Genomic DNA, 24,358 nt, shown 5'->3' on the forward strand with positions numbered 1-24,358 from the left:
CTACTTGGCATACAGAGAAATCAGACTGCAACCAGTTAGTCCTAAATTTGTGTGCGCGAAAATCACAAACATTTACAGGCAAAATCTTGTTCCTGCTCTGTATAAATATGTAATGTAGAAACCTAAATAATTCACAGGCATAGATTTGGAAGCTTCCTCTCCATGTCCAAACAGCACACACTTGTTTTCTCTGGGGATGCATAGGACAGATACTGGCTCTTTAGCAACTAAAGATGTTTTAAGAATAGGCATTTTGCATGAAGTAGGCTGTATTACTGATATCATTTCCTCTCTTTCCTTATTTATATATAAAAAGAATTGATTCTGCTCCTTTTACACACAGCTAGTCAGATATCCTCATCCTCCATCCCACAATTCCCTCTGTTTGCTGCACCCACTTGTTATGTCTTCTTTTAATTTACATTATAATCTCTGTGGGTCAGGGACTGTATTTTACTACGTTTGTTCATTGCTCTGCACAATGGGGCCCTATTTCTGATTGCTGTTTCTTGGCACTACTACAATACAAATAAGCGGATGTTTTGTGCCATAAAGTTTTAAAATCAGAGATAGAGCCTTGTGTTGGACAACTTTCTAGCTCTACATTACTGTCATTCTAAAATAATAAAGTTTTGAAAATGGAGAACAAGTGACAACTTTTTAACCTCTCTCTTTTTTTCCCTTTTCTTACAGCCGATAGCTTCTTCTTTCTTCAGGTGAGTACTCTACTCTATTTTCCTTTATTTAATATTGCAACAACTGGCTGAGAACACCACATGTAACATGCTGCTGGCATTAAAAATTACTCAACTTGTGGATGAAATCAGTGACTCCGGGCTATAGTGCCACCATGTTATATTTAATTTTATACTTTGCTATGTGGGTTACACTCTTTGTTAAGTTATATATCGGAGCCCACTATTGCTTTACTATTGAATACTCACTAAATGCATTCTTCAGAACATATCTTCAGCATGTTCAACTTTCATTAGCTTGTAGTCACTTTAAAGAAGGTATTGCGTTATCTCAGTGACACACATTTGAAAACCATTAGGGAGCACACTCAGATAATTGCATTAATGGTAATTGCTTCTTAAAATTGAGCTGCTATTGGAAAAACTACTGAAAATGAAGTATTCTAGATCTTGATATCAGCAAAACAGTGCTGCCTTCATTGTAATTGCGTTCCTGTTTGGGGGGGGGGGGGGAAGTTGATAAGTGTTGTGCAAAAACGGTCTTATTCTTAGGGAAAAGGAGACTTGGGTGTGGTAATCTTTTTATTGGATCAATTTCTGTGGTGAGAGAGACAAGTTCATGCATGACCTGTTCTCTGAAAGACTTGAAAGTGCAAAATTAAAGTAAGTGTGTGTGTGTGTGTGTGTGTGTGTGTGTGTGTGTGAGAGAGAGAGAGAGAGAGAACGCGTGCGTGCAGTTCCCTTGTTGGCCATGTTCTAGTACAGGGGTTCTCAAACTGGGGGTCGGGAACCCTCAGGGGGTTGTGAGGCTATTACATGGGGAGTCATGAACTGTCAGCCTCCAACCCAAACCCCACTTTGCCTTCAGCATTTATAATGGTGTTAAATATATAAAAAAGTGTTTTTAATGTATAAGGGGGGGTTACACTCAGAGGCTTGCTATGTGAAAGGGGTCACCAGTACAAAAGTCTCAGAACCCCTGTTCTAGTACTTCCATAAAATTGAAGTCTGCAATCTTTCTCATCATACTTCTACGTCTGTATTTTATTATTTTGTGTGGGTTTCCAAAAGATGGTCTGAACATGATGGGCACCATTTTTCTCCAACCTACTCTTGTCTTACTAATTGACTTTTTACTAATTGTAAGCGGGGATGTTGCAAATCATAGAATATCAGGGTTGGAAGGGACCTCAGGAGGTCATCTAGTCCAACCCCCTGCTCAAAGCAGGACCAATCCCCAGAAAGATTTTTACCCCAGATCCCTAAATGGCCCTCTCAAGGATTGAACTCATAACCCTGGGTTTAGCAGGCCAATGCTCAAACCACTGAGCTATCCCTCCCCCCCAAAGAGAAGGAAAGCCAAGTCCTTCGAGCCGGAGTTTGTTCTCTTCTCTCCATGGATCAGGGGACAGGGTGGAAGTGTAGCTTTTCACCAAGCTGGATAAAAATTGATGATTTAAAAAAAAAATCTGTGTTTTCTTATTTAAATTGGATTCTTTTATTTAAATTAAATACAGATTTATTTTTTAAAAATTAAATTTGAAATTGACAACCACCACTGAACTGGTGGAAGTACCTGGAACCAGAGTTTGCTGATGTGCTAAACCAGTTTTTGACAGCAGTAAGTCTGTTCTGCAGGTGCAGAGGGAACATTTTCTTTATTTCAGTTTATTCAAATAGTTTTGTTCAATGATCAGTGCATTCAAAGTTAAGAAACTAATTGGTAATTGAAAAAGTAGGAAAGCCTATCTACGAATGAAAACTAGGTGTGAGAGGACTAGATCTACTAGTTCTAACATCTTGAAGGACATGGTGACCGGAAACAATCCATTCAATTCACTAACTACAGTCAATACTTCCTTTGTTTAATAAATCAATTAAAAAATGCAGAACATGTTCTGATAAACTTTTTTTCTTATGTATCCAGCACATTTAAGGTAATGTTTTATGTAATGATAAATAAAATAAACTTTAAGATGCTGTTTTTGTGTATTGAATTGAATTTGAATTTCCATCCAAAAAGAGCTTGACACAAATTGCAAGTAAAAAAAATTAACCATCTAAATACAAAATACATTTTTTTCAGATTTTTACATTTTTATTATATTAGAAAATGGTGAATGATGCAAGTTAAGCTATGTAATTTCTTCAATAAATGTGCATTGATGTAGTGTATCCTCCTGATTGGCAAAAAGAAGCACTAAATTTTGTGTGAAGGCTATATTTAGTTGTAAATCATCATGTTTTGATGTTTACCAATCAATGAGAATCAACCTTTATTTAGGAAAATAACTTTTCTTTAGGAAAAGTACAAATGCAAAACCCAATTAAAATGATTATTTAAATTAACTTTTTCTGCTAGCTGATATAAATCATTATTTAAAATGATGATTTAAATTACTTTGATTTAAATCTATCCACCCTTCTTTGCACACTTTTTTCACCCCAAAAAGAATTCTCACCAATGTTTGCCTTTTCAATCCTTATCCTTGAGATGAGGAGGGAAATGGGAGCTGCAGGAAGCGGCGCGGGCTGGCCCACCGCTTCCCGCAGCTCCCATTAGCCAGGAACGGTGAACCGCGGCCCCTGATTGCTGCGAGCGGCCGTACCTGCGGACGCTCAGGTAAACAAAGCGTCTCATGGCCTGCTAGGGGCTTACCCTGAACAAGCCGCGAACCAAGTTTGGGAACCACTGATCTAGATCATACTTGTTGTTATAGTACTATCTGATAGCTTGCAGTGGCCTGTTGATTTTGATTGAGGTTAGCCTCTATATACTACAGCTCTGGAACTAGAAGAGCAAAAATTGAAAAGACAATGAAATAAATCAAAGTGGGCAAAGAAAATTGAAGAAATAGAAGTAGACTGAAATCAAGTTGGCAGTCCATTTTTTTTCTTATTTACTTTGCCAGATAACTTTCTTTGAGTGCAGGGAAGTGGATAGCATTAAATAGTCACCCTCCCAAATAAATTTATACTCCATCCCTAAATCCCTCCTTTGCCACCACACTTGCACGCTGTGTCTTAATCTTGGGCTAGGCAACTTTGTCACACTGCATTTCATTACCAATAGCAGTCTTAGGCTCTGAGTTTGACAGAATTTGATAGCCTGATAACAAAGACAATTGCAGTTGTGTGCTTCTTCAAGTACCTCCTTGACAGGAAGCAGTACATTGACTAACAGAGAGAGACTATTTTTACTCTCGCTTTATAAGCAAGCATAATATTGTTGTTCTTGATGGTAGTTCTTGAGGATGATCATGATGATAATACTTAACTCTAAAAAGAGAAGATTTCTGCTAAAAACCTACCTCTCTCTTGTTGTTCTGACATGAAACAAATTAAATTTTTTACATGAACAAAAATAGAGAAAATGTTTTATTTAAAAATAAGAATGGTTAAATATTTAAAATAATGAAATCTATAAACTGCCTCAAATGCCTCAAATGCCAGCATTACAACACTATGGAGAGAATGTCTCCAGTTCTTTGACATGTTTATTCTGTATCTGCTGGTACTAATATGAAACTGGAATGATTTTGTATATACTACATTGGAAAGATTTTCAGGGCTACTTGTAAGCATTAAAGGAGATCTGTGCATTCTCCCACTAAATAAAAAAAGTAAAGTCATATTTGACCTCAAACACAAAAAGTTGTTTGTATTTTTTTTATTTATCAATGAATTGTTACTGAGCAATCAAGGCCCATGCATGTTGGGTTCTGAGAATTGAGTCATGCAAAATTTCTGTTTATGGAGTTTGGGAAGAATTTGAGAAACATAGATTTGTGCAAATGCATATGGGCTATGAAGTTCCCTGAATTTTCACTGAAAGAGTTGCTTGCACTGTTCCATGTGGAAATTGCTTTTGAATACAGTATATTTATAAACCTTGAAATATTGTATTAACGCATTGAAAGGTAAACTACATTAATAGTCTGGCAAAGACATAAAGCTATAATCATATAGTTGTGGCACCTGGCTATGCATGACCATTACTCTAGTTTCTTGATTGACTGGCCTTGCTTTTGTGGATTTGTTAAAATAATAACGTTAGATAATATTTTAATTTCTTCCAGTGCCTCGAGAAAAAATGACTTTTATATTGGTATGAAATTATTCAATTCAGCTAGAATCAACTAGTGATATCTGTGAAAAGCCTGAGAAATCACTATACAATGAAAGACAGACTGGCCTACAGGTTAACTATAGCAAAGTTAGTGAGCAGTGGTAAAATGAATATAATGGATAGAATATCAGCACAGTCGTGTCTGGACTAGGCATATGTCTAAATAATGTACAAATAGAAGGCATGGATGGGGGGGGAATATGTTTTTTTTTCCTTTTTGTTACTACTTCAACTCTTGATTTGCTCAGAAACTATAGTGATGAGGACCATATAAGTATCTAGATAACTCTCACTAAACATTGGATGAATGACTTAAACCGCATAAAAATCATAAATACAAAATATACAGACCATAGTTTGACAGATCTGGTAGCGATTGTCTGACACAAAGGATAAAAAAAGAGAGATGCTTTCAGACAGAAACCACAAAGGCAATTCACTCATAAAGAAAACTGAACTGGTTTAGAGAATTAAAAAAAAAAAAAATCTGTCCATTATAAACACACAGGGTCTGATTTTTTTTCCAGAGGTGCTGAGCACTCATAACTCCCACTGAAGTCATTGTTGGCTTTTTATCTGAATGTTGATGTGCTGCGTGTTCTTGAAGTCTGTTGGAACTACAGGTTCTCGGCACCTCTGAAAATCGGGTCTACATATACAATGGAGAGGCACAATTTATTGGTGACAGGTTTCAGAGCGGTAGCCATGTTAGTCTGTATCAGCAAAAATAACGAGGAGTCCTTGTGGCACCTTAGAGACCAACAAATTTATTTATTTATTGGTTTTTTGTTTTTGTTTCAGCATATACATACTATCATGCAAACAAATCTTCATGGCCTCATCAAAGTCAATGGGAGTTTTGCCATTGGCTTCAATAGGGCCAGAATTTCACCTTTTCAATGGCTGCTTGCTAAGCTGTTTCCTTGCTCTCCTAAATGTGCTGACTTCAATTTCACCCAGAGATGTTATGGGGTGGTGTCTCTCTCTCTCTCTTAATACAGAGTGGAAGTCCTCCTTCATTAGACAAACCATATGATAAATATTCCAAAAAAGTTCCAAAGAAGCAGGCTTACTGATGAGCCTGAGATGCAAAATGCAAATCCTGATATGAAACTCCTCAAAGTCTGGAATGCATATGATTCAGAAGATGACTAAGTTGCCTCTGTGCTCTCTTAAACCTGATTGGCTTATTTTGTCTTCTCATTGTATAAAAGCCTTCTAACTCTCTCAGTATATGCAACAGTTTACAAAAGCAGTCCTGACACTTTAAAGTAAATCTGTTTCCCCAGATTGAATCGTAACCTCCCTAACTTGGAGGTGAGCTCCTAGTTTATTTTTCCTGAAGGTGCAGAAAAGAAAAGGAAGCTTTAAACACTCTGTTAGCACAATGTTACAAATTTTCTGGAACTTTTCAAGTATAAAACATATTCTCCCCTTCCCCTATATATTTTACTGAGGGTACATCTACACTGTGATAAAAGAATGGGGGCGGCAGCCGTGGCTTGCCCAGGTCAGCTGACTTGGGTTCACAGGGTGTGGGCTTCCTAGCTATAAAATTGCAGTGTAGACATTTGGGCTTGGGTTGGAGCCCAGGCTCTGAGACCCTACGAGCAGAGTGGGTACAATCAGCTGACCTGGGCTCTGAGACTCCATGCCGTGGGTTTTTTATCTCAGTGGAGATGACCCTAAATTATATAAGGAATATTTACATTGGGGATCAGCCTTGAAATTCAGTTCCATGCTTGTGAATTGTAGGAAATGTCTCAGATCTCTGGGATAGGAATGTCTTTCCAAAGGCCCATCTGAGCAGCTCTTCTAATCTGTGGAGCCTAGATGCGATAGACTGGTAGCCAGTCAACTGGAGTAGGTTTGAGCATCCCTGACACTATGCGCATAGCATTATTGAGTTGAGTGTCAAGGAGTTTAGTGTGACTGCTATGAGACCATACTGGTGCACAATATTCAGCTGCAGAATATAGCAAGGCAATTGTTGCGGTTCGTAAAGTCCGTGGACTGGAGCCCCATGATGTTCCGGACAATTTTCTGATAAGCGCGACATGAGACCTGACCTTATCATGGGTGTTCTCGAGATGTTGTCGAAAGGTCAGACTCTGGTCCAGTGTTACGCCAAGATACTTTGGATTAGCTTCGTGGTTAACGCTCTCACCGCAGAACTGCATATCATGTTTGGTATTAGCCATTTTATTGTTCAGATGGAAAGCAGTTAGCATTGAGGTTTTTTTGGATTAGGCCTAAGTTTCCAGCATTCAAAATAATCAGCCATTTTGCTAAGATCTCGGGTTAGGGTGCAGCTTATGGTATGGAGGTTTGTATGCTGAACAGCCAGGGCAATATCATCCACATACATGAATTTCCTTGACTCCATCGCTGATATATCTACGGTGTATATATTAAAAAGTACTGGGGCCAGGACATAGCCCTGAGGGATGCCCGAGTTAAGAGTTCTTGGTCTACTGATCTGGCCATTAAGGTGTACCTTAAAGCGGAGGTCCCCAGTCATTGCCACCAGGAGGCAGGTTGTTTGCCGACAGTGAATGATATGGGAGACCTTGAGGAGGAGGCCCTGTCTCCAGACAGTGTCGTATGCCGAGGACAGATCAACAAGGGCAATTCCTATCTTCAACTTACGTTGGAATCCTACCTCAATGTGGCTGGTAAGCTAAGCTACTTGGTCACAGCAGTTCCTCTTCGGGCGAAATCCTGCCTACTCCACTGGGAGGATGTATTCAATAATATCAGACAGACAGTGGAGCAGCACCCATTCCATGAGCTGGGTGGTGGGGAGTGGGAAGACGTTGAGTTTCTTCTATACAATTGCTCAGCAGCACTGGGCTAATGTATTCTGAAATAAGTTTGACAGAAAACTACTTTCAGCTGATAGAAAAAAATGAATCCTATGCTGCTGCATTGGTTCTCAATCACTGCTACCCTGAATGGCAGAGATAAATGAGAAAAGGAAGTCATTAGTTTGTTTAACTTAGCCGTATGTATACACATAAGTAAGCGCGCGCACACACACACACACACTTATAAAATTCTGTCTCTAATATGTAATAGAAGTAACTGATTTCCTCCTTTTTTTTTTATTACGTCAAACCATGTTTTTAGTAAACTGCTATGATTTACTAAGCTGTCAGGTATTTCTACAGCCTTGAAGTGATCTCAATAGAAGATATAAAATGGGGACTCATTGTAAAACTACAAATTATGTGCCATTTAAAAATTTTGAATTATTCTATTGAGAAGGGAAGGCTGAGAAATCTCAGAATTTGAGGAACTAGTACCTAAATCCAAGAGAGGGGGTTCTCTAAGGCCCTATCCTCCAAAGGTTAACACACATGTATAATTTTAAGCACACGACTAGTCCCTTTGAAGTTAATGGGACCAGCCCTTCTTATTATTTATCATATGCATAAGTCTTTGTAGGATCAAGGCCTACGATTTCACAGAAAAGAGGTAGTTTTGTTTTGTGCTACAAGAAAATAGAGACCTGAAAAGGTATTTTAAATATTTATTGCTTTAATTATTATTCTCAGTATTAGAGAATTGCTACTGCTGTGTTGTTCAAAGTATTGCTCTAACCTGCTGCTTGAAATATAAAATGAAATGTAAAAAAACTTTTTTCTACATACAATTTTACTATCCATGCATATGTAAATTACATTACTTTCATAGTGAAGATGCTCCATAATGCTATTGCTAATCTGTTTCATCAGAAAAGATTATGAAAATATAGCAAGCTTGACCACTGTTTAGTTTCCCATGCAATGGAGTTAAAAATATCATTTCATGTGAGTCAGAGTGCTTTGCTGAACCTGAAAAAATCTAAAAGGAAGTGCTTATGGTCCTCTAAAGAAGAGCCTTAGGGGAGCTCTGCTCAACTGAAGCTTTTACATTTTTTCTTTAAAAAATTACTGTTTAATTAGATCTTCATACTTACTGACTCATTTGTTATGTCAAACTAAGTGAAAGGAAGATGTAATCATTCTGATATGTGAAAATCTGTAGTGATACATGCTAAATCTTTCTATTAATGAAAAAATTATGAATATTCCCTTTTCCAGTTTATTGCTAGTTAGGCTGTACAAAGCCAGAGAAATTCAATTTTGCATGGCGAGCTGCATTAAAAACTGGTGAAGATAAAACTCGCTGCCCCAGTGTGTGGTCCCCTGACCCCTCAAACCTGCAGGCGGGCATGAAATACACATCCTCAGCATTTATGGATTGGAATAGTAGCTTCAGCTCTTTCATACATTGTGTGTGGGATTCTCAGACACTGAAATCATGCGGTCATGGATCCAGTGATCTCTCCACATTTCCCTTAGCACTAACTGGGCCCAGAGGACCTCCCCTCTTCGCCCGCACAGCAGGTCTGTCCATGTTCGCCTCCCCCATATACTCAGACAGCGAGACTCAAGTGGTAATCAGGAGCCTTTCAGTTGCTGTATACACCTGAATGAATTTCACCCTTGATCTATAATACGAAATGACAAGTGAACAAAATGTAATATAACTGAATATCTGGATGATAAGCTTGTCTTAGGCTTGTCTCTACAGACAGAGTTTTGTCGACCAAAGTCATGTCGATACGCAAAAAGCTCTATAATAAAATTGGTATTGCATCTTCGCACTCGCTCTCTTTGTCAGCAGAGTGTGTCCACTGTTGGGGCACTATTCTTGATAGTGTGAGCAATGCACTGTAGGTACCTATCTCACAGTCCAGCTCAACACCTTCTGCCGCTAGGTCTTGTGGGAAGGCGGAGTGGATCGCGGCGCATCTTGGGACCGGGCTCAATGTCTCACGATGAAATGTGTTCTGTCCCAGCATTCCATGGGCTTCCAGCTTTCTTTCGTGGCATTTTTCAGTGGCCCTTGTGTGCTGTGCACTCTGGCATCTCTGTGAGAAGGGATGGTGTGAAGAGTTGCCCCCCACTTTCTGGGGTGCCACCTGATATAATGGGGTCCCACTAAGCCTGCACGTTCTATCAACCTGGGCTCCCTCACCCTGTCCTGCTGTGCCAGGCCCTCAAGTCTTCTCTAGCACACACACAGGTAGGGCCACACCCAGCTACAAAAGGACACAGGCACTGAAATCAGCTCTGTGTGGGAAGACTCAGCTAGGGGATTGCTCAGGACTCAAGTGCACACCCAAAATGGTATTGTCTTGCGCTGCACAGAAATCTGTACAGCGTAAGCTCATGAAAATTGCCCCCTCCCTCAATGTGGAGGAAGATATGAAAAGCTTTTTGCCCCCTACACCAGTTATGAATTGGACAAACTGGGTTTTAGAAAACAAAACAAGTTTATTACCTACAAAGGATAGATTTTAAGTGATTATAAGGGATAGCAAATAGATCAAAGTAGATTAATAAATAAAATAAAGCAAATACGCAAACTAAGCTTAATACACTAAAGAAACTGGCTACAAGTAGTAATTTCTCACCCAAAATGTTGTTTTAAGCAGGTTGCAGAGATTCTTGAAGACAAACTTCTTTTGCTTGCAGCTTAGAATTCCAGATATTCGTTTCAGAGGCCAGACACCTTCTAGCCTGGCTCTAGTTCTTCCCCAGTTCAGTCTTAGGTGTTTTTAGCAGACATCTTGAGTGGGGATTCAGTGAAGATCCGAGCCTGATTAACTCACTCTTCAGCCCTAAATAGGATTTACATAGGGTGGGAATCCTTTGTTTCCTAGTTTGATCCCCACCCCATACAAGTGAAAAATACTAGTAGTCCAAGATGGTGTCCAGTACCAGATGACATGATCACATGACCCTGCAGTGTCAAAGCAGCATCCCAGGAAGCTTTTCAGGAAGGTGGGAGATTAGCATCTTCAAAGATCTATTGTTCTCCCTAATGATTTATTGACTGATTGCATTTTGTCTGGTGGGCGTTTCCCAGGTGCAAACACTTTTGCAATTGATACATAGTCAATATTCCTAACTTCAGATACAGAAATGATACATGCATACAAATAAGATAATCACATTCAGTAAATCATAACTTTTCCAATGATCTCACATGACCTATCTTGCATAAAACATATCTTAGTTATGCCATATTCATATCATAACAATCTCTATGAAGAATATGGGGTGTAGTGCCACAGATGGATCCTGCACTGCTCTCCTATGCTCTGATAACTGTCATTAAGATATCACGGATGGCAGTGCAGTTAATCACGAAGTTCCTAACTGAAGAAGACTCCCAGTTGCCTGATATGCTGTGTAATATGGATAGGAGCAACTTTAGATTGCTTTTGGCATTCACGGAACAACTGCAGATGGTGGACCATTGCTTTTGGGCTTGGGAAACAAGCACTGAATGGTGGGATCGTATCATCATGCAGGTCTGGGATGATGAGCAGTGGCTACAGAATTTTCAGATGTGGAAAGCCAGCTTCCTAGAACTGTGTGCAGAGCTCGCCCCAATACTACGGTGCAAGGACACCAGAATAAGAGCTGCACTATTGGTAGAGAAGCGCGTGGCAATCACTGTGTGGAAGCTGGCGACTCCAGACTACTACTGGTCGGTTGCGAATCAATTTAGAGTCAGTAAGTTGACCATTGCGGCCACGTTAATGCAAGTGTGCAAGGCAATTAATTGCATCCTGCTACAAAGGACTGTGACTCTGGGAAATATGCGTGAAAGACAGCTTTGCAGAAATGGGTTTCCCTAACTGTGGTATAGATGCGATAGATGGTGTACACATTCCAATTTTGGCACCAGACCACCTTGCAATGGAGTACATCAGTAGGAAGGGGTACTTCTCCGTGGTGTTGAAGGTACTTGTGGATCACCATGGGCATTTCACTGACATCAACGTGGGTGGTCAGGAAAGCGCGCCTCTTCAGGAACACCGGCCAGTATAGAAAGCTACAAGCAGGGACTTTCTTTCCAGACCAGAAGATTACGGGGGGGATGTTGAAATGCCCATAGTGATCCAGGGAGGCCTGGCATACCCCTTACAGTCATGGCTCATGAAACTTACATGGGAAACTTGGACAGCAGTAAGGAGGGATAGCTCAGTGGTTTGAGCATTGGCCTGCTAAACCCAGGGTTGTGAGTTCAATCCTTGAGGGGGCCATTTGGGGATTTAGTTAGGGATTGGTACTGCTTTGAGCAGGGGGTTGGACTAGATGATCTCCTGAGGTCCCTTCCAACCCTGATATTCTATGATTCTAAACAACAGGCTGAGTATGTGCAGGATGGCAGTGGAATGTGCCTTTGGCACATTAAAAGCACATTGGCAATGCCTTTATGGCAGGTTAGATCTCAATGATGATAATATTTCCATGGTCACAGCTGCATGTTGTACGTTGCATAATCTTTATGAAGCTAAGGGTGAAAGGTTTGCTCAGGGGTGGAGTGTTGAGGCAGACCACTTGGCTGCTGATTTTGAGCAGCCAGATACCAAGGCTATTAGAGGGGCCCACAGAAGGGCAATTTGAATCAGGGAGGCTTTGAGGCAACACTTTGAAAGTGAGACCCAGTAATGTATTCTCTGTGATTGGTGCTGCAGTGTTACATTACATGTAGTTTTCATGAAGCAGTGGTGAAATTTGGGGCCTTACATTCCAGTAACCAAATGATTAAACTGCCTGTGTATGTATTTGTGGGGATGTAAAGTTCCATGAGAGGGTAAGGGTCACGATGGGACCCTTGCAAGGTAATAAATCATGACCTTATGTAAGGCCCCCTGGTGGTTATATAAGATGAGGCCTTATGTAAGGCCCCCTGGTGGTTATATAAGATGAGGCCTTATGTAAGGAATGGTTGAACCAATCGGTGTGGGGCTATACATGTGATAAACACATGATTCTCCTTCTTGTCCAATCGGTAGATGTGTGATTATAGCCTAATTGTGTTATGTAATGTTGAGAGAGACTATAAAAGAAAGCTTGTAATAAACAGGATTCAGAGTTCAGCTTGCAACCACATTGGTCGTGTGCTTTATCCGCTCTCCACAAATGGTGACCCCGACGTGATTCCGCATGGAACCCCACATGTATTGGTAGTGCCTGCTGTCTCAATTTTGTAGGAAACAAAGATGAGTTACCGTTCAAAAACTTTGCTTTTATTGCACCACAAACACAAAATCCACAAAGATGCTTGGTGGGAAAGGAGGTACCAGGGAAGGGCAGACTTTCAGAGCTGTGTGTAGGTCCAGCTATCATTTTGAAAGTTGTTTGGAGTACAGGGGAAAGTGAGAAGTCCCGGAAAATGGAAAGGTCTGTGCAGGTGGAGTTGGGGTGGAGGCACAGAAAAGAGTTCTGAATGTGCTGCAGGGGAAGGTGGGCATGCATCTGCTCAGTCTGCAGCATTATTAACCACTTCAGAATCTCTATTTGCTTCTTCATGACTTTAATTATCCACTCAGTAGCGTCCTTAACAAACTCCAGATTTTCTTTTCTGTCCTGCCTTTTGGCTTCCCTCCATTCCTTGCATTCTCTTTTCTCTGCATTGGAGAAGTGCAGTATCTCCCAGAGTATGTCTTCTTTGCTCCATCTTGGTTGCTTTCTTATCTGGCGGAGATGCTCGGCCATTGTGTGGGGTGTTCCTCAAGGCCACATCTGCTGAAGCACAAGGAACAATGCACAAAAGCATGATTGTTAAATTCACGCATGGTATTGAAACATTTCAGTAAAATACACCTCTGCTAACATAACACTTTCTGACTGACCCTTGGCAAGCACACATCTCGGCGAACACCCAAAGTATGATGAGTGTTGGCTGGGGGGGGAGAGGCGCTCTACATGGGGAAGAGAGCACTCTGCAAGGGTTGCAGTGCAGCCAACTGGGGGGGAATCTAAAATTCTCCCACACTTTTCCACAGGCGGCGGTCATTGTAGCAGATATCTCACTGCTGAAGGTAAGTAGATAAGCGAGATTACATCTACTACATGCTTGTGGCTTCTGCCCTGGTCCCTATGCTGCTCGCCTGTGTGCCACAAGTAATTGTCAAATGGCGCGGGAAAGTTTCCTGTGAGATCTCTGCATGCATCAACACCCTGTTCCGTCGTACTGATTAGCTACACAGGGAAATGTCTAGCTCACAGAAACACAGCCAGCCTCGTACATTTCTGTACCTTGAACCTACCTCCCCACTACACAAACCACAGCCACTTACCAGACGTCTCATCTTCTGCTTCTTGCTCGCTAGAGGGCAACTGCTGAGACTGGCTAGACACCTCCGGAGTGGTGAACGGTTCCTGGCTGCCTGCCCCACCGGGTGATCCCGCTGGGAGTTCCACATCATTGTCTAACTCCACCTCTTCATCAATGACTTCGTCCTCCTGGTTGGGTCCTCTTTCTGCTGCCTCCAGGCTCGCCAAAGTATCCACGGGGTTCTTGGCAGTGGAGGTGGATCACCACTGAGAATAGCATCCAGCTCCTTATAGAACCGCCAGATCTTAGGTGCAGCACCGGAGCGACAGTTTGCCTTCCTCGCCTTATGGTGCACCTACCTCGGCTCCTTTATCTTTGCTCTGCACAGCAGTGTGTCCCGATCATAACCTTTTCGCACAAGCCTCGTGAAATCTGCCCGTAGGTATCAAAATTCCAACAGCTCAAGCGCACCTGGGACTGCACAGCCTCCTCTCCCCATATACTAAGCAGATCCATCAGCTCCAAGTGGGAGAATGGGAGAGCATTTGCTGCGATAAGCCGCCATGGTCACCTGGGAAGAGGCAATGAGACCTCTCCATGCTGAGCCAAGAGGAAATGGAATTTCAAAATTTCCTGAGGCTTTTAAGGGGGAGGGGTGGTTGGTTGTTTACCTGGCTGCAGGGCAGTGCAGTTCAAACTGCTGACCAGCGGAGTCAGGATGGGCATTGTGGGACACCTCCTGGAGGTCAATTAAAGCAATAAAATCAAGTGTGATGTCTACACTGGCACTGTGTTGACAAAAAAATTGTGTAAAAAGCCTTATGTCTCTTGTCGGAGTGGTTTTATTTTGTCACCAAAACAAGGCATTTTTGCTGCCAAAAGTTGCATCGCAGTGTGTACGCATTCACTGTTTTTTCGACAAAAGCCTTTTGTCGACAAAACTCTTCAGTGAATTTAAGGCCTTGTCTACACTAAAGTGTGTCTTTTTGCATTGTAAATAGGGAGCATTGTGGCGCACAATGTGTTGTCTGTGTTGCTTAGTAAGTAGAAACAGATGGCTCTGGCAGAAACAGATCTCTTGTCAGCTTCCTTTGTAAGTTGGTGCCATAATTCACATTGAGACAGAGCAAACTGGAAATCTAAAAAGTATTTTGAATTTAAGTTACCCCACCAGGAAACAGGAAATCAGTCCTAGAAGGCTCAATGAGGTGCTAAGCGCTCTCCTCTCCCAGTGACTGTAGTGGTATTTGATGGTACTCCGCTCTCAACAGGATGGAGCACTAAATATACTTACCAGATAGATAAATTCTCCCTTTACAGCAGAAGTCTTTTTTTAAAGTTAAATATTTGTATAGACTTTTAATTGTGGAAAAATAAAAATGAAGTTCTTGGTACTGATGATTATTGGTATAGATGCAATGCTCTGTAAAATACTGAACATATCTGAGAGGTTGCTGTTAAGAATTAGGCCCCTTTGCTCATCATTGGGGCAAGGTATGAAAGGGAGCAAATAAGTAAAATAGGATGACAAATGCACCAAAATGCAAGAAGGTGGGAATGAAAAATGACTTTCCTTATCTTGTCTTGGTAATGCATAGCAGCCCCTCACCCCCACCCCAGCCAGTTCTACTTAATTTGGCAAGAGAGAGAGACTATGAATAGACATGGTGTCAAACCTAGGGGTTTGTTTTGTTTATTTTGGGAAGGGGTTTGGCTACATTACATGAATGTCTAAGCTAAAAGTTTGTCATGTAGGTCATCCCAAGCAGGTGCCAATCAACCTTGACACCACACCAGAGAATCATGTATTCTCTTCATGCTACATTTTACAGAAAAGCCTATTTAAATAATATTAGGGAATGCCTGGAATAGATTGGAACTAATCTCTCTCTTTCTCTTTCTCTCTCTTCTCTCTCCCTCCTCCCCCCCTCCCCCCCCGCCCCAGTAAAGGGAAGCTTTCTTTGAATTAGGAACCCAACTTGACAGAGCTCAGAGAAGGAAATTAATTATTTTTTTAGAACCTTTACAAAATTGAATTCCTATGGGTTATGGAAAAGTCTGCTGGTGAATGATTTCATAGAGACAATGGTTTTAAGACTAGTTAAATCTGCTTGTGGCCAAGATTCCCAAAAAAACATGTTTCTATTATATTCTTATAGATCTATTAATCTGATACAATTTTTCTAATTTCCCTTTAGGAAGATATTCACTCAGTATAATGTAATGAACAACAGATTCAAAATCTGCAGACATATCTCCACAGTTACAATGATCAACACCCCCCCATAACACACGTTTCAAGATCCATGAATCTTACACGTGCCTATCACAACATGTGGTGTACCTCATCCAGACACTGCTCCAATAACTATGTGGGTGAAACCATGCAGTCACAATGCTCTTGAATGAAATCACACAGGAAAATGACAAAAGACAAAAACACCACATCACCTGTGGGTGAACACTTTTCACCAAGTAATCACTCTGTATCTGACCTATCAGATAAGTCCCCATAGTCCTTATCCTCAAAGGAAACCTGCACAATGAGCCTGAGAGCTTAATGTCATAACTTTGCTGGAGACTAAGAATAATGGACTGTACAGAAACACTGGATTTATGATTTATTACAACAATCTAACCCGCTAACAACCTTCCTCTTGCTGTTCCCCCTCCCCCCTTCCTTTCACTCATGTGAGTGAAGGAGTGTTAACAGGCCACTTAATCCATATTTCAAGGGACCGTTCGAGGTGAACTGCTTATGCTAAACAATCTGTACTACCTTGTATTTAGCTGTGGATCTCTCTCTCCAACTGAATTTGTTGATTTTTGTAGTGCATATTGTAGCTGCAGCAAACAATGGGGATTTTAAATACCCTAAGTTTAAAAACACACATGCTGCTCTGAACAAGTAGCACAAATAAATCTAGACTCAGCCTTACTGTCAGCAGCTTGTCCTTGTAAAGCATTGAAAAATAATAAACAACAAAACAAAACTCAACCCAATCAGCCAAACAATAAACAAAATAAATGAGATATTTGTTATCCTTTGTACTTTGCCAAACAACATGATCCTCATACCAGGAGATGAGCTTGCTTTAAATCAGTGTATGTTTGGGCAAATCTTTCCTAATTACAATGTTCATTTTCATGTCCAAGTAAAACAAGATTGCAAAGTGAATAGTACATAAATTACAAATCCAGTTGTATATGTGCATTCAAGAAAAAGGTCTGTTTATGGTTGAATTGGATAGTGCCAGTGTCAGTCAGCTCTTTTTGCAGCAGCACATTGTAGACTATTCCAGAATTATAATTCATTATAAACCTTTTGTCACCGTGTCTCAGTGGGTCACAGCTGAGAATACCAAATTCAAGACAAACTGCTGAGAAATAGGGCAGACTCACCCCAAACTGGTGGTTATTCTATCATTAGATTACACCAAACCAGTAACAAAAGTGAACTTCTCTCTCACCACACTGGTTAACAAGAAGCCAAAAATGCTGTCTCCTTAGGCATTCCAGCCCTTGGCTCACCACCCAGACACTAGACTCTGATGAGTGGTTACTGAAAACCAATTCAATCAAATATAGGGTCCTTCTAATCCCAAGGGACCAGCTATTTAGCCAGGTCAATATATAAATCAGATACTACCCAGTAATCACACCACTGCCAATCCTTTAGTAACTAAAAAGAAGAGAGTTATAAATGGTTAATAGATCATATACAAACAGGTGATTATTCAGGGTGCATAGATCAGGATCATAGCAGTGATAGAATAAATTGCTAGCTTGCAAAAGCCTCTCCCTGTAATTACTCAAACATATTGGGGGTCATCAGTCTTTGTTCAAAGCTTCCTTGCTAGAAAGCTAGTCCAGAGAAATGAAGCAGGAAATAAAGACAAAATAGAGATGTTTTAGGGGCCTTTTTTTATGTATTTGCCATGTGCATTGAATTTTACTGTCTCGAACAAAGTTTGCAGACCAGGTACCTGGAAAATTATTGTTCCAAGATGGAGTCCAGGGTCACATGTGCTTACATGCTTTGATGACTCACAGGGGTGGACATTGGTCCCTCGGAGACTGAGGTGTCCGCAGGAAGAGCTGTCTGGGTGGGATGTGTTCTTCTAGGGCCTGTTGTGAGAGTTAAGTGTCTTTGATGGGCCATCAACCACAGCTGTCTGGCACCAATGTAAATTGTATCTGGTGGGTGTTACCCAGGAATACAACTCATATACTCATACTCATACTCATATAACTTTAGATACAAAGATGATACATGCATATAAAGAGGATAATCATATTCAGCGAATTATAACTTTTCCATTGACATCTTACCTGACATACTTTGTACAATATTTGTTGCAATTGCATAACAGTGGTAAATCAGGAGCTGTGGAAGCTCCCTAAAAGTGGGGAACCATGGACCCATCCCTTCCCCCCGAGGCCCCGCCCCTGCCCTGTCCCTTCCCTCTAGACCCAGTCCCTGCACTGCCCATTCCCCTGAGGCCTTGCTCCCACATTGCCTCTCCTCCCCTCCCCCCAGGCCCTACTGGCTCCTCTCCCCCGTTGCTCACCCTTACAGCTGGTGAAAAGTAATGGGGCCATGGCCCCTTGACCCCCACCTCTTCCGGCACCCCTGGTGGTAATATCAATGATATAAATCAGGGGTCTCAAAGTCCCGGCCCATGGGCCATCTGCGGCCCAAGAACCTCCCCATTGCGACCCGAGGAGGAGAGACCCATGCTGCCAGCTCTGTCTGCTGCAGGCGCTGCCCCCTGCAGCTCCCCTTTGCTGCAGGAGAGGGACAGAAATACCATCATTAGTTGCCAGGCAGAGTCAGCATGGAGGCAGCCGCCAGAGGAGGAAATGGCCTGTTGGGGCCATGGGCTGTGTCTGGGGAGCACATGAGCCCAGCTCTCTCCGCCACTCTCCAAGCTTTTCTGGCCGTGCTCACATGTTCTTAGTACCACGGCGGTGGCAGCTTCTGCTGTCACCCCTGCCGCTCTGACCAGTGAGAAAGCAGCACTTTAAAAGTTTGCATGTTGTTATTTTGCCATATTGCCAAAATATTCCTGAGCAAGCTAGAGAAGATGGTATAGTGATTTTTGTCAGCAGAAGCGGAATGTAATTTCATGGAATTACTCCTGTAACTGGAAGGTGTTCTCCCTGCCAAACGTCAAAGGCCTGCGGCACACTTGTATAGAGGTGTAAGAGTTTATCAGGGAATTCGTCACAATAATAGAAAATGTTAGTTACTATCCGCTCCCCTTTTAATAGTCACTTGAGATATTTCCTTGGCCATATTTTAATCTTAATTTTCATTATAGACTGAATTTCATGCCCTAAGATTACTTTAAACATCAGGCAGCTGCAATAAATAGGTCTTCTCAACTGTGTGGACTCCATAGAAAATCTAAAACAAGCATTAGAGCTGAGAATGCAAGTGGAGTTGGAAAATAGAAACTCAGCTACTAGAAACAGAATAATGTGTCAGGCATGTCGGTCATCCCATATACTGGGAACTCTGGTGCAAAATAAGATTTATTTACGCTCTTCATATAGCTGTTAATTCCTATTGCTACTTAGCGGTGTAGGAGGAGAATCTTTAATTTCAAACCTTTCTCAAAGTTTAGGGCCTAACCTTCAGAGGAGCTGACTTGGAGTTGCTCAACATCTTGAAAATTGGGCCCTAATTAGCATTTATGATGTGAGGATCAGTTGGAGCGAAGGGTGAGGCCAGGAAATGAAGCAGAGAGGCTAAAAATGCCATTGGGAGTGGAAAGAGGAAATCCAGCTGAGCTGAGAACGCATACGACTACTTTATAGAAGCCATAGAGATTCAGGGTTCTGGAGCACAGTCTGTGAAAAGAGAGGTACAGCGGGTCAGTGAAGCTTATGCAGCATCTCTGAGGGTGGAGTCCTGAGAAAGAGACTAGTATATGTGGGGCAAAGCAGCAAGGGAAGAGCCAGATACCTGTTTCTAATAAACAGGAAGGAGACAGTTCTCTTGAGTAAACCCACCATTCTGACTTTCAAAGTACTGCTCTCTTTTTCTTTAAATCTAGGGATTTTGGAGTATGCTGTTTCCTTAGCATGCTCCAATGCTGTAGGCTCTCTTACTGTTTTCAGCTACCATCTAAAGAATTTCTGCTATCAGGAGAAGGATGGAAAACAAGGAGTGGGAATTCCTAATCTGTGATTTTAAACTTGCTTGCAGTTCTCTCTTCTCCCCCACTTCTGAGCATGTTGCTGCATCACTGGCCTCCTGATGATTTGCTCCCTTTTACTCAATGTAAGTTAAACGCGGAAGTGCCAAAAGTAAAATGTCTGTCTCCCAAGTCCAGCAATGAGCATCTTGCCTGTTGGGTCACTTTTGGCCCCCTGAAAAAAAAAAAAAAAGTTGTTTGTGTATTTCTAGTGCCAGTGGAATTTTTTTTTAAATTGCATGTAGTCACTGAATGCATATTGTAATGTATTATTAGCTAATTGAGAGAGTCATTTACTATGGATGTAGAATTAGTATGCTAAATTAAAATATCATCTCAGCTGAATGCATTGTAAAAGGTGGGGGAAATTACATAATTTCTAGCAAGTATTTGTCATGTAGCTTTTGTTTTGTTAGCTTGAGAAATAAGGGATTTCCAAAAGGGGTCACTAAGTAACATGGATTAAATAATGCTCTTGGGAGCTCATAAACAAGCTGCCCAGCTTTATGTATTTTTGCTTCTGTTGTTTTGATACAAACACTTCAATGGAGTTATAGAAAGGAGCAAGCCTGGGTTGTGTATTTATAAATCCCAACATGAAACTACGACACGTTACAGAAGGAACACAGTAGGACAGCAATACAACCAAAAAAAGTGGAGGATGGAACTTATCAAGGAGCATAGTGCAGCTGTTAAGCTGGTCAGTTTTGAGATGCTTGTCCCTGAAGGATGACAGTTCCGTGAACCTCCACGCCACTTATCTTCCTTTATCTTTCTCCAGTTCAGCCTCTGGACTCTATGCCCCCTCACCTGTTTTCCTTGCTTCACCTGTTCCAGTGCCTACCTTAAGGAAGAGCTTGGGCCTCTGCTGTGTTTGTAATAAGCCACAGACAACTGTTTAATTGTTACATCACCCAGTGAGCAATTGAATGTATCTCTGCTGATCCTGTGGAGTGTGAGGCTGTGATTTTGAAAAGGCCTGGTCTCAAACTAAGAGCAAATATATGTCAATTGCAAGGCACCGTACTAGAAATTCTGAAAATGGTCTTGAAAAATGTCAAAATTCAGCATTTGGGAATGAATAACTCATTATCTAGGCTTGCCAACTAGACCTGAGATTGTATGTGTTTGGGGTTATAGTCAATGACATAGAATATACTAACCCACCACTGGTATGCACAGTCCATTCTATTGTCTGTACATTGATTTCTAGGTTGACTAGCTTGCTTCCTTTGTAAACTATCCCCTTTTATCTTTTATTCATGGTGAATGCATATAAATCTCAGGTAGAATTCTGATCTCTTTCCCCTGAGTTCTTGTCCTATAAAATAACTCTCCTTCTTGTATGGACTAGACCGGGGTAGGCAACCTATGGCACGTGTGCCGAAGGCGGCACGTGAGCTGATTTTCAGTGGCACTCACACTGCCCAGGTCCTGGCCATTGGTCCGAGGGGCTCTGCATTTTAATTTAATTTTAAATGAAATTTCTTAAACATTTTAAAAACCTTATTTACTTTACATACAACAATAGTTTAGTTATATATTATAGACTTATAGAAAGACACCTTCTAAAAACGTTAAAATGTATGACTGGCTCGCAAAACCTTAAATTAGAGTGAATAAATGAAGACTCGGCACACCACTTCTGAAAGGTTGCTGACCCCTGGAATAGACATTAAAATGTAGTAGAAATATCAGTTTGGGAAATGGAGACAAATGGGGGAGACAGTTGGATGGACCTCACTTCCCTGAGGTGAGCCTTCAGTTTTTGTTACATGGGACAGAGGAAGATATATGAGGGGAAGGAAGCTAGGCAAAGTGTAGCCATTCCCTAATGGGTTTTGGGAGGCTCCCTGGACAGTTTTAAGTACACAGTCCATGCAAGGAGATTTCCTTGCTGTATATCAGGCAGAAAGTAATATGTTGCTTTGGAGTGTTCATTACCATCGAACCCTTAAAACACTACATAAGACCTATCAGACCAGGGATTCAAAATGAACTTACGTTCCTATTCTTTTTCTACTAATAAACTCCTCTCTCTAGCATACATAATGCTATAATGAATGTTCATCCATATTATCTTGTTAGTGGAGCATACTATTTTAATAATTTTGGATGTCATACACACTTTTAAAGGTTGAATTACATTAAGTAGTAGTTAGTTAGCTCAGCAAGAGTAGAAATATTTCCATGCAACAACCTGATCATGCTTGTTTTGTATTCTGTTCACTCCCGTCAGTACTGGATTCAGAGGATAACCTATATGTACAACCGCAGTCGCCCTGAGCTAAATTGATTTGACCTCTGTTTTTTAAAATGCACTTTGGACAGAAATGGGTAGCTTTCTTCAACAATTTTCAGGCTATGTGTTATATCTTACACTTTGTATGCCTGCTACATTTAAGTAGTGCAGTTTGTTGTCTGGCAAATTGATGTCATTGACATATAGCTGCAAGGAACTGCACACGATAGGCTCTTCATTAAAAATCTAATGATTTAAAATCTAATATTTTATTCTCAGCATGGTTCTGGTAATGTGGAATGACTTGTAATTATTATGAAGGGGGAGGAGTTTCAAATGAAGCATGGAGGTTGTAGGGGTCTTTCTGTTGCTTTGTATCTTGTAAGATTTAAAATAGATCTTGCCAAACTTAAGACACGTATATGTCATATCCTTAAGGAAATGTTGATGGGGAGTTTTAAAGAAAGATCCATTCAATCTAGTTTCCTTTATTAATGAATGAAAAGAATAAATTTGTCCTGAAAATGTGTGGCCCCAAGATGAATACAAGGCTATAATTCAGTTTGATTTTTGTCCCCACCCTAAATGTGAAACAATTTGTGTAAAATCTAAAGCAGGGGTGAGCAAACTTTTTGGCCTGAGGGCCACATCTAGGTATGGAAGTTGTATGCCGGGACATGAATGCTCACGACATTGGGGGTTGGGGTGCAGGAGGGTGTAAGGGCTCCAGCTGGGGTGCAGACTCTGGGGTGGGGCTGGGGATGCAGGAGGGTGCTCGGGCTGGGACTGAGGAGTTTGGAGGGCGGGAGGGGGATCAAGGCTGGGGCAGGGGGTTGGGGCATGGGAGGGAGTCAGGATCCGGGCAGCGCTTACTTCAAGCAGCTCCCAGAAACAGCGGCATGTCCCCCCTCCAGCTCCTATGTGGAGGTGCGGCCAGGCAGCTCTGCACACAGCCCTGTGTGCAGGCACCGCCCTTGCAGCTCCCACTGGCTGCTGTTCCCTGGCTGCCCCTATGGGTAGGAGCCGAAGTGGGGACGTGCTGCTGCTTCCGGGAGCCATGCGGAGTGGGGCAAGACCCTGACCCTGCTCCCCGGCTAGAGTGCCAGAGCGGGGCAAGCCCCAGACCCCGCTTCCTGGCGGAAGCTCGAGGGACATAGTTTGCCAACCTCTGATCTAAAGGATTGGTCAGTTGCATACACTGGTCTGGATTTCTTTAAGCTGGGCTCACTTGAACAAGATGCCTTTGACTACAGCTAAATCAGGGGTGGGCAGATTACAGCCTGTGGGCCACATCCAGCCCATCAGACGTTTTAATCCGGCCCTCAAGCTCCCGCCGGGTAGCGGGGTCTGGGGCTTTCCCTGCCCCAGCGCTCCAGCTGGGGAACAGGGTTGGGGGCTTGCCCTGGTCCATGTGGCTCACTGAAGCAGCGGTATGTCTTCCCTCTGGCTCCTATATGTAGGGACAGCTGGGGGCTCTGCATGATGCCTCCACCCCAAGCGCCACCCCTGCTGGTTCCTGGCCAATGGGAGCTGCTGGTGCAGTGTCTGTGGATGGGGCAGCACACACAGCCGCCCTGCCGTGCCTCCATGTAGAAGCCAGAGGGGGTTATGCTGCTGCTTCTGAGAACTGCTTGAGGTAAGCACCACCCAAAGCCTGCACCCCTGAACCCCTCCCGGGCCTCAACCCTCCGCCCCAGCACTGATCCCCCTCCTGCCCTATGAACCCCCCGGCCCTGATCCCCCCTCCTGCAACCCAAACCCCTCATCCCCAGCCCCAACCCAGAGTCTGCACTCCCCAGCCAGAATACTCACTCCCCCCTCCACAGCCCAATCCCCTGCCCCAGGCCTGATCCCCCTCCTGCTCTCCGAATCCCTCGGTCCCAGCCTGGAGCACCCTCCTGTACCCCAAACCCCTCATCCCCGGCTGCACCTCAGAACCCGCACCCCAGGTAGAGCCCCCATC

General features: G+C 42.3%; 1 protein-coding gene across 1 annotated transcript in view; it reads left to right on the forward strand.

The window, feature by feature from the left end:
- The first annotated feature begins 7,384 nt into the window (after positions 1-7,384).
- Positions 7,385-24,358, forward strand: part of PTPRE (protein tyrosine phosphatase receptor type E) — a 181,315-nt gene continuing 164,341 nt past the window's right edge. The window contains exon 1 of the mRNA XM_024210495.2: positions 7,385-7,499. Coding sequence (XP_024066263.2) covers positions 7,385-7,499 — 115 coding nt within the window. The remainder of the gene's footprint in view (positions 7,500-24,358) is intronic.

The sequence above is a fragment of the Terrapene carolina genome, unplaced genomic scaffold, assembly GCF_002925995.2.
Source record: "Terrapene carolina triunguis isolate 2854851 unplaced genomic scaffold, T_m_triunguis-2.0 Scaffold95, whole genome shotgun sequence".
Lineage (NCBI taxonomy): Eukaryota > Metazoa > Chordata > Testudines > Emydidae > Terrapene > Terrapene triunguis.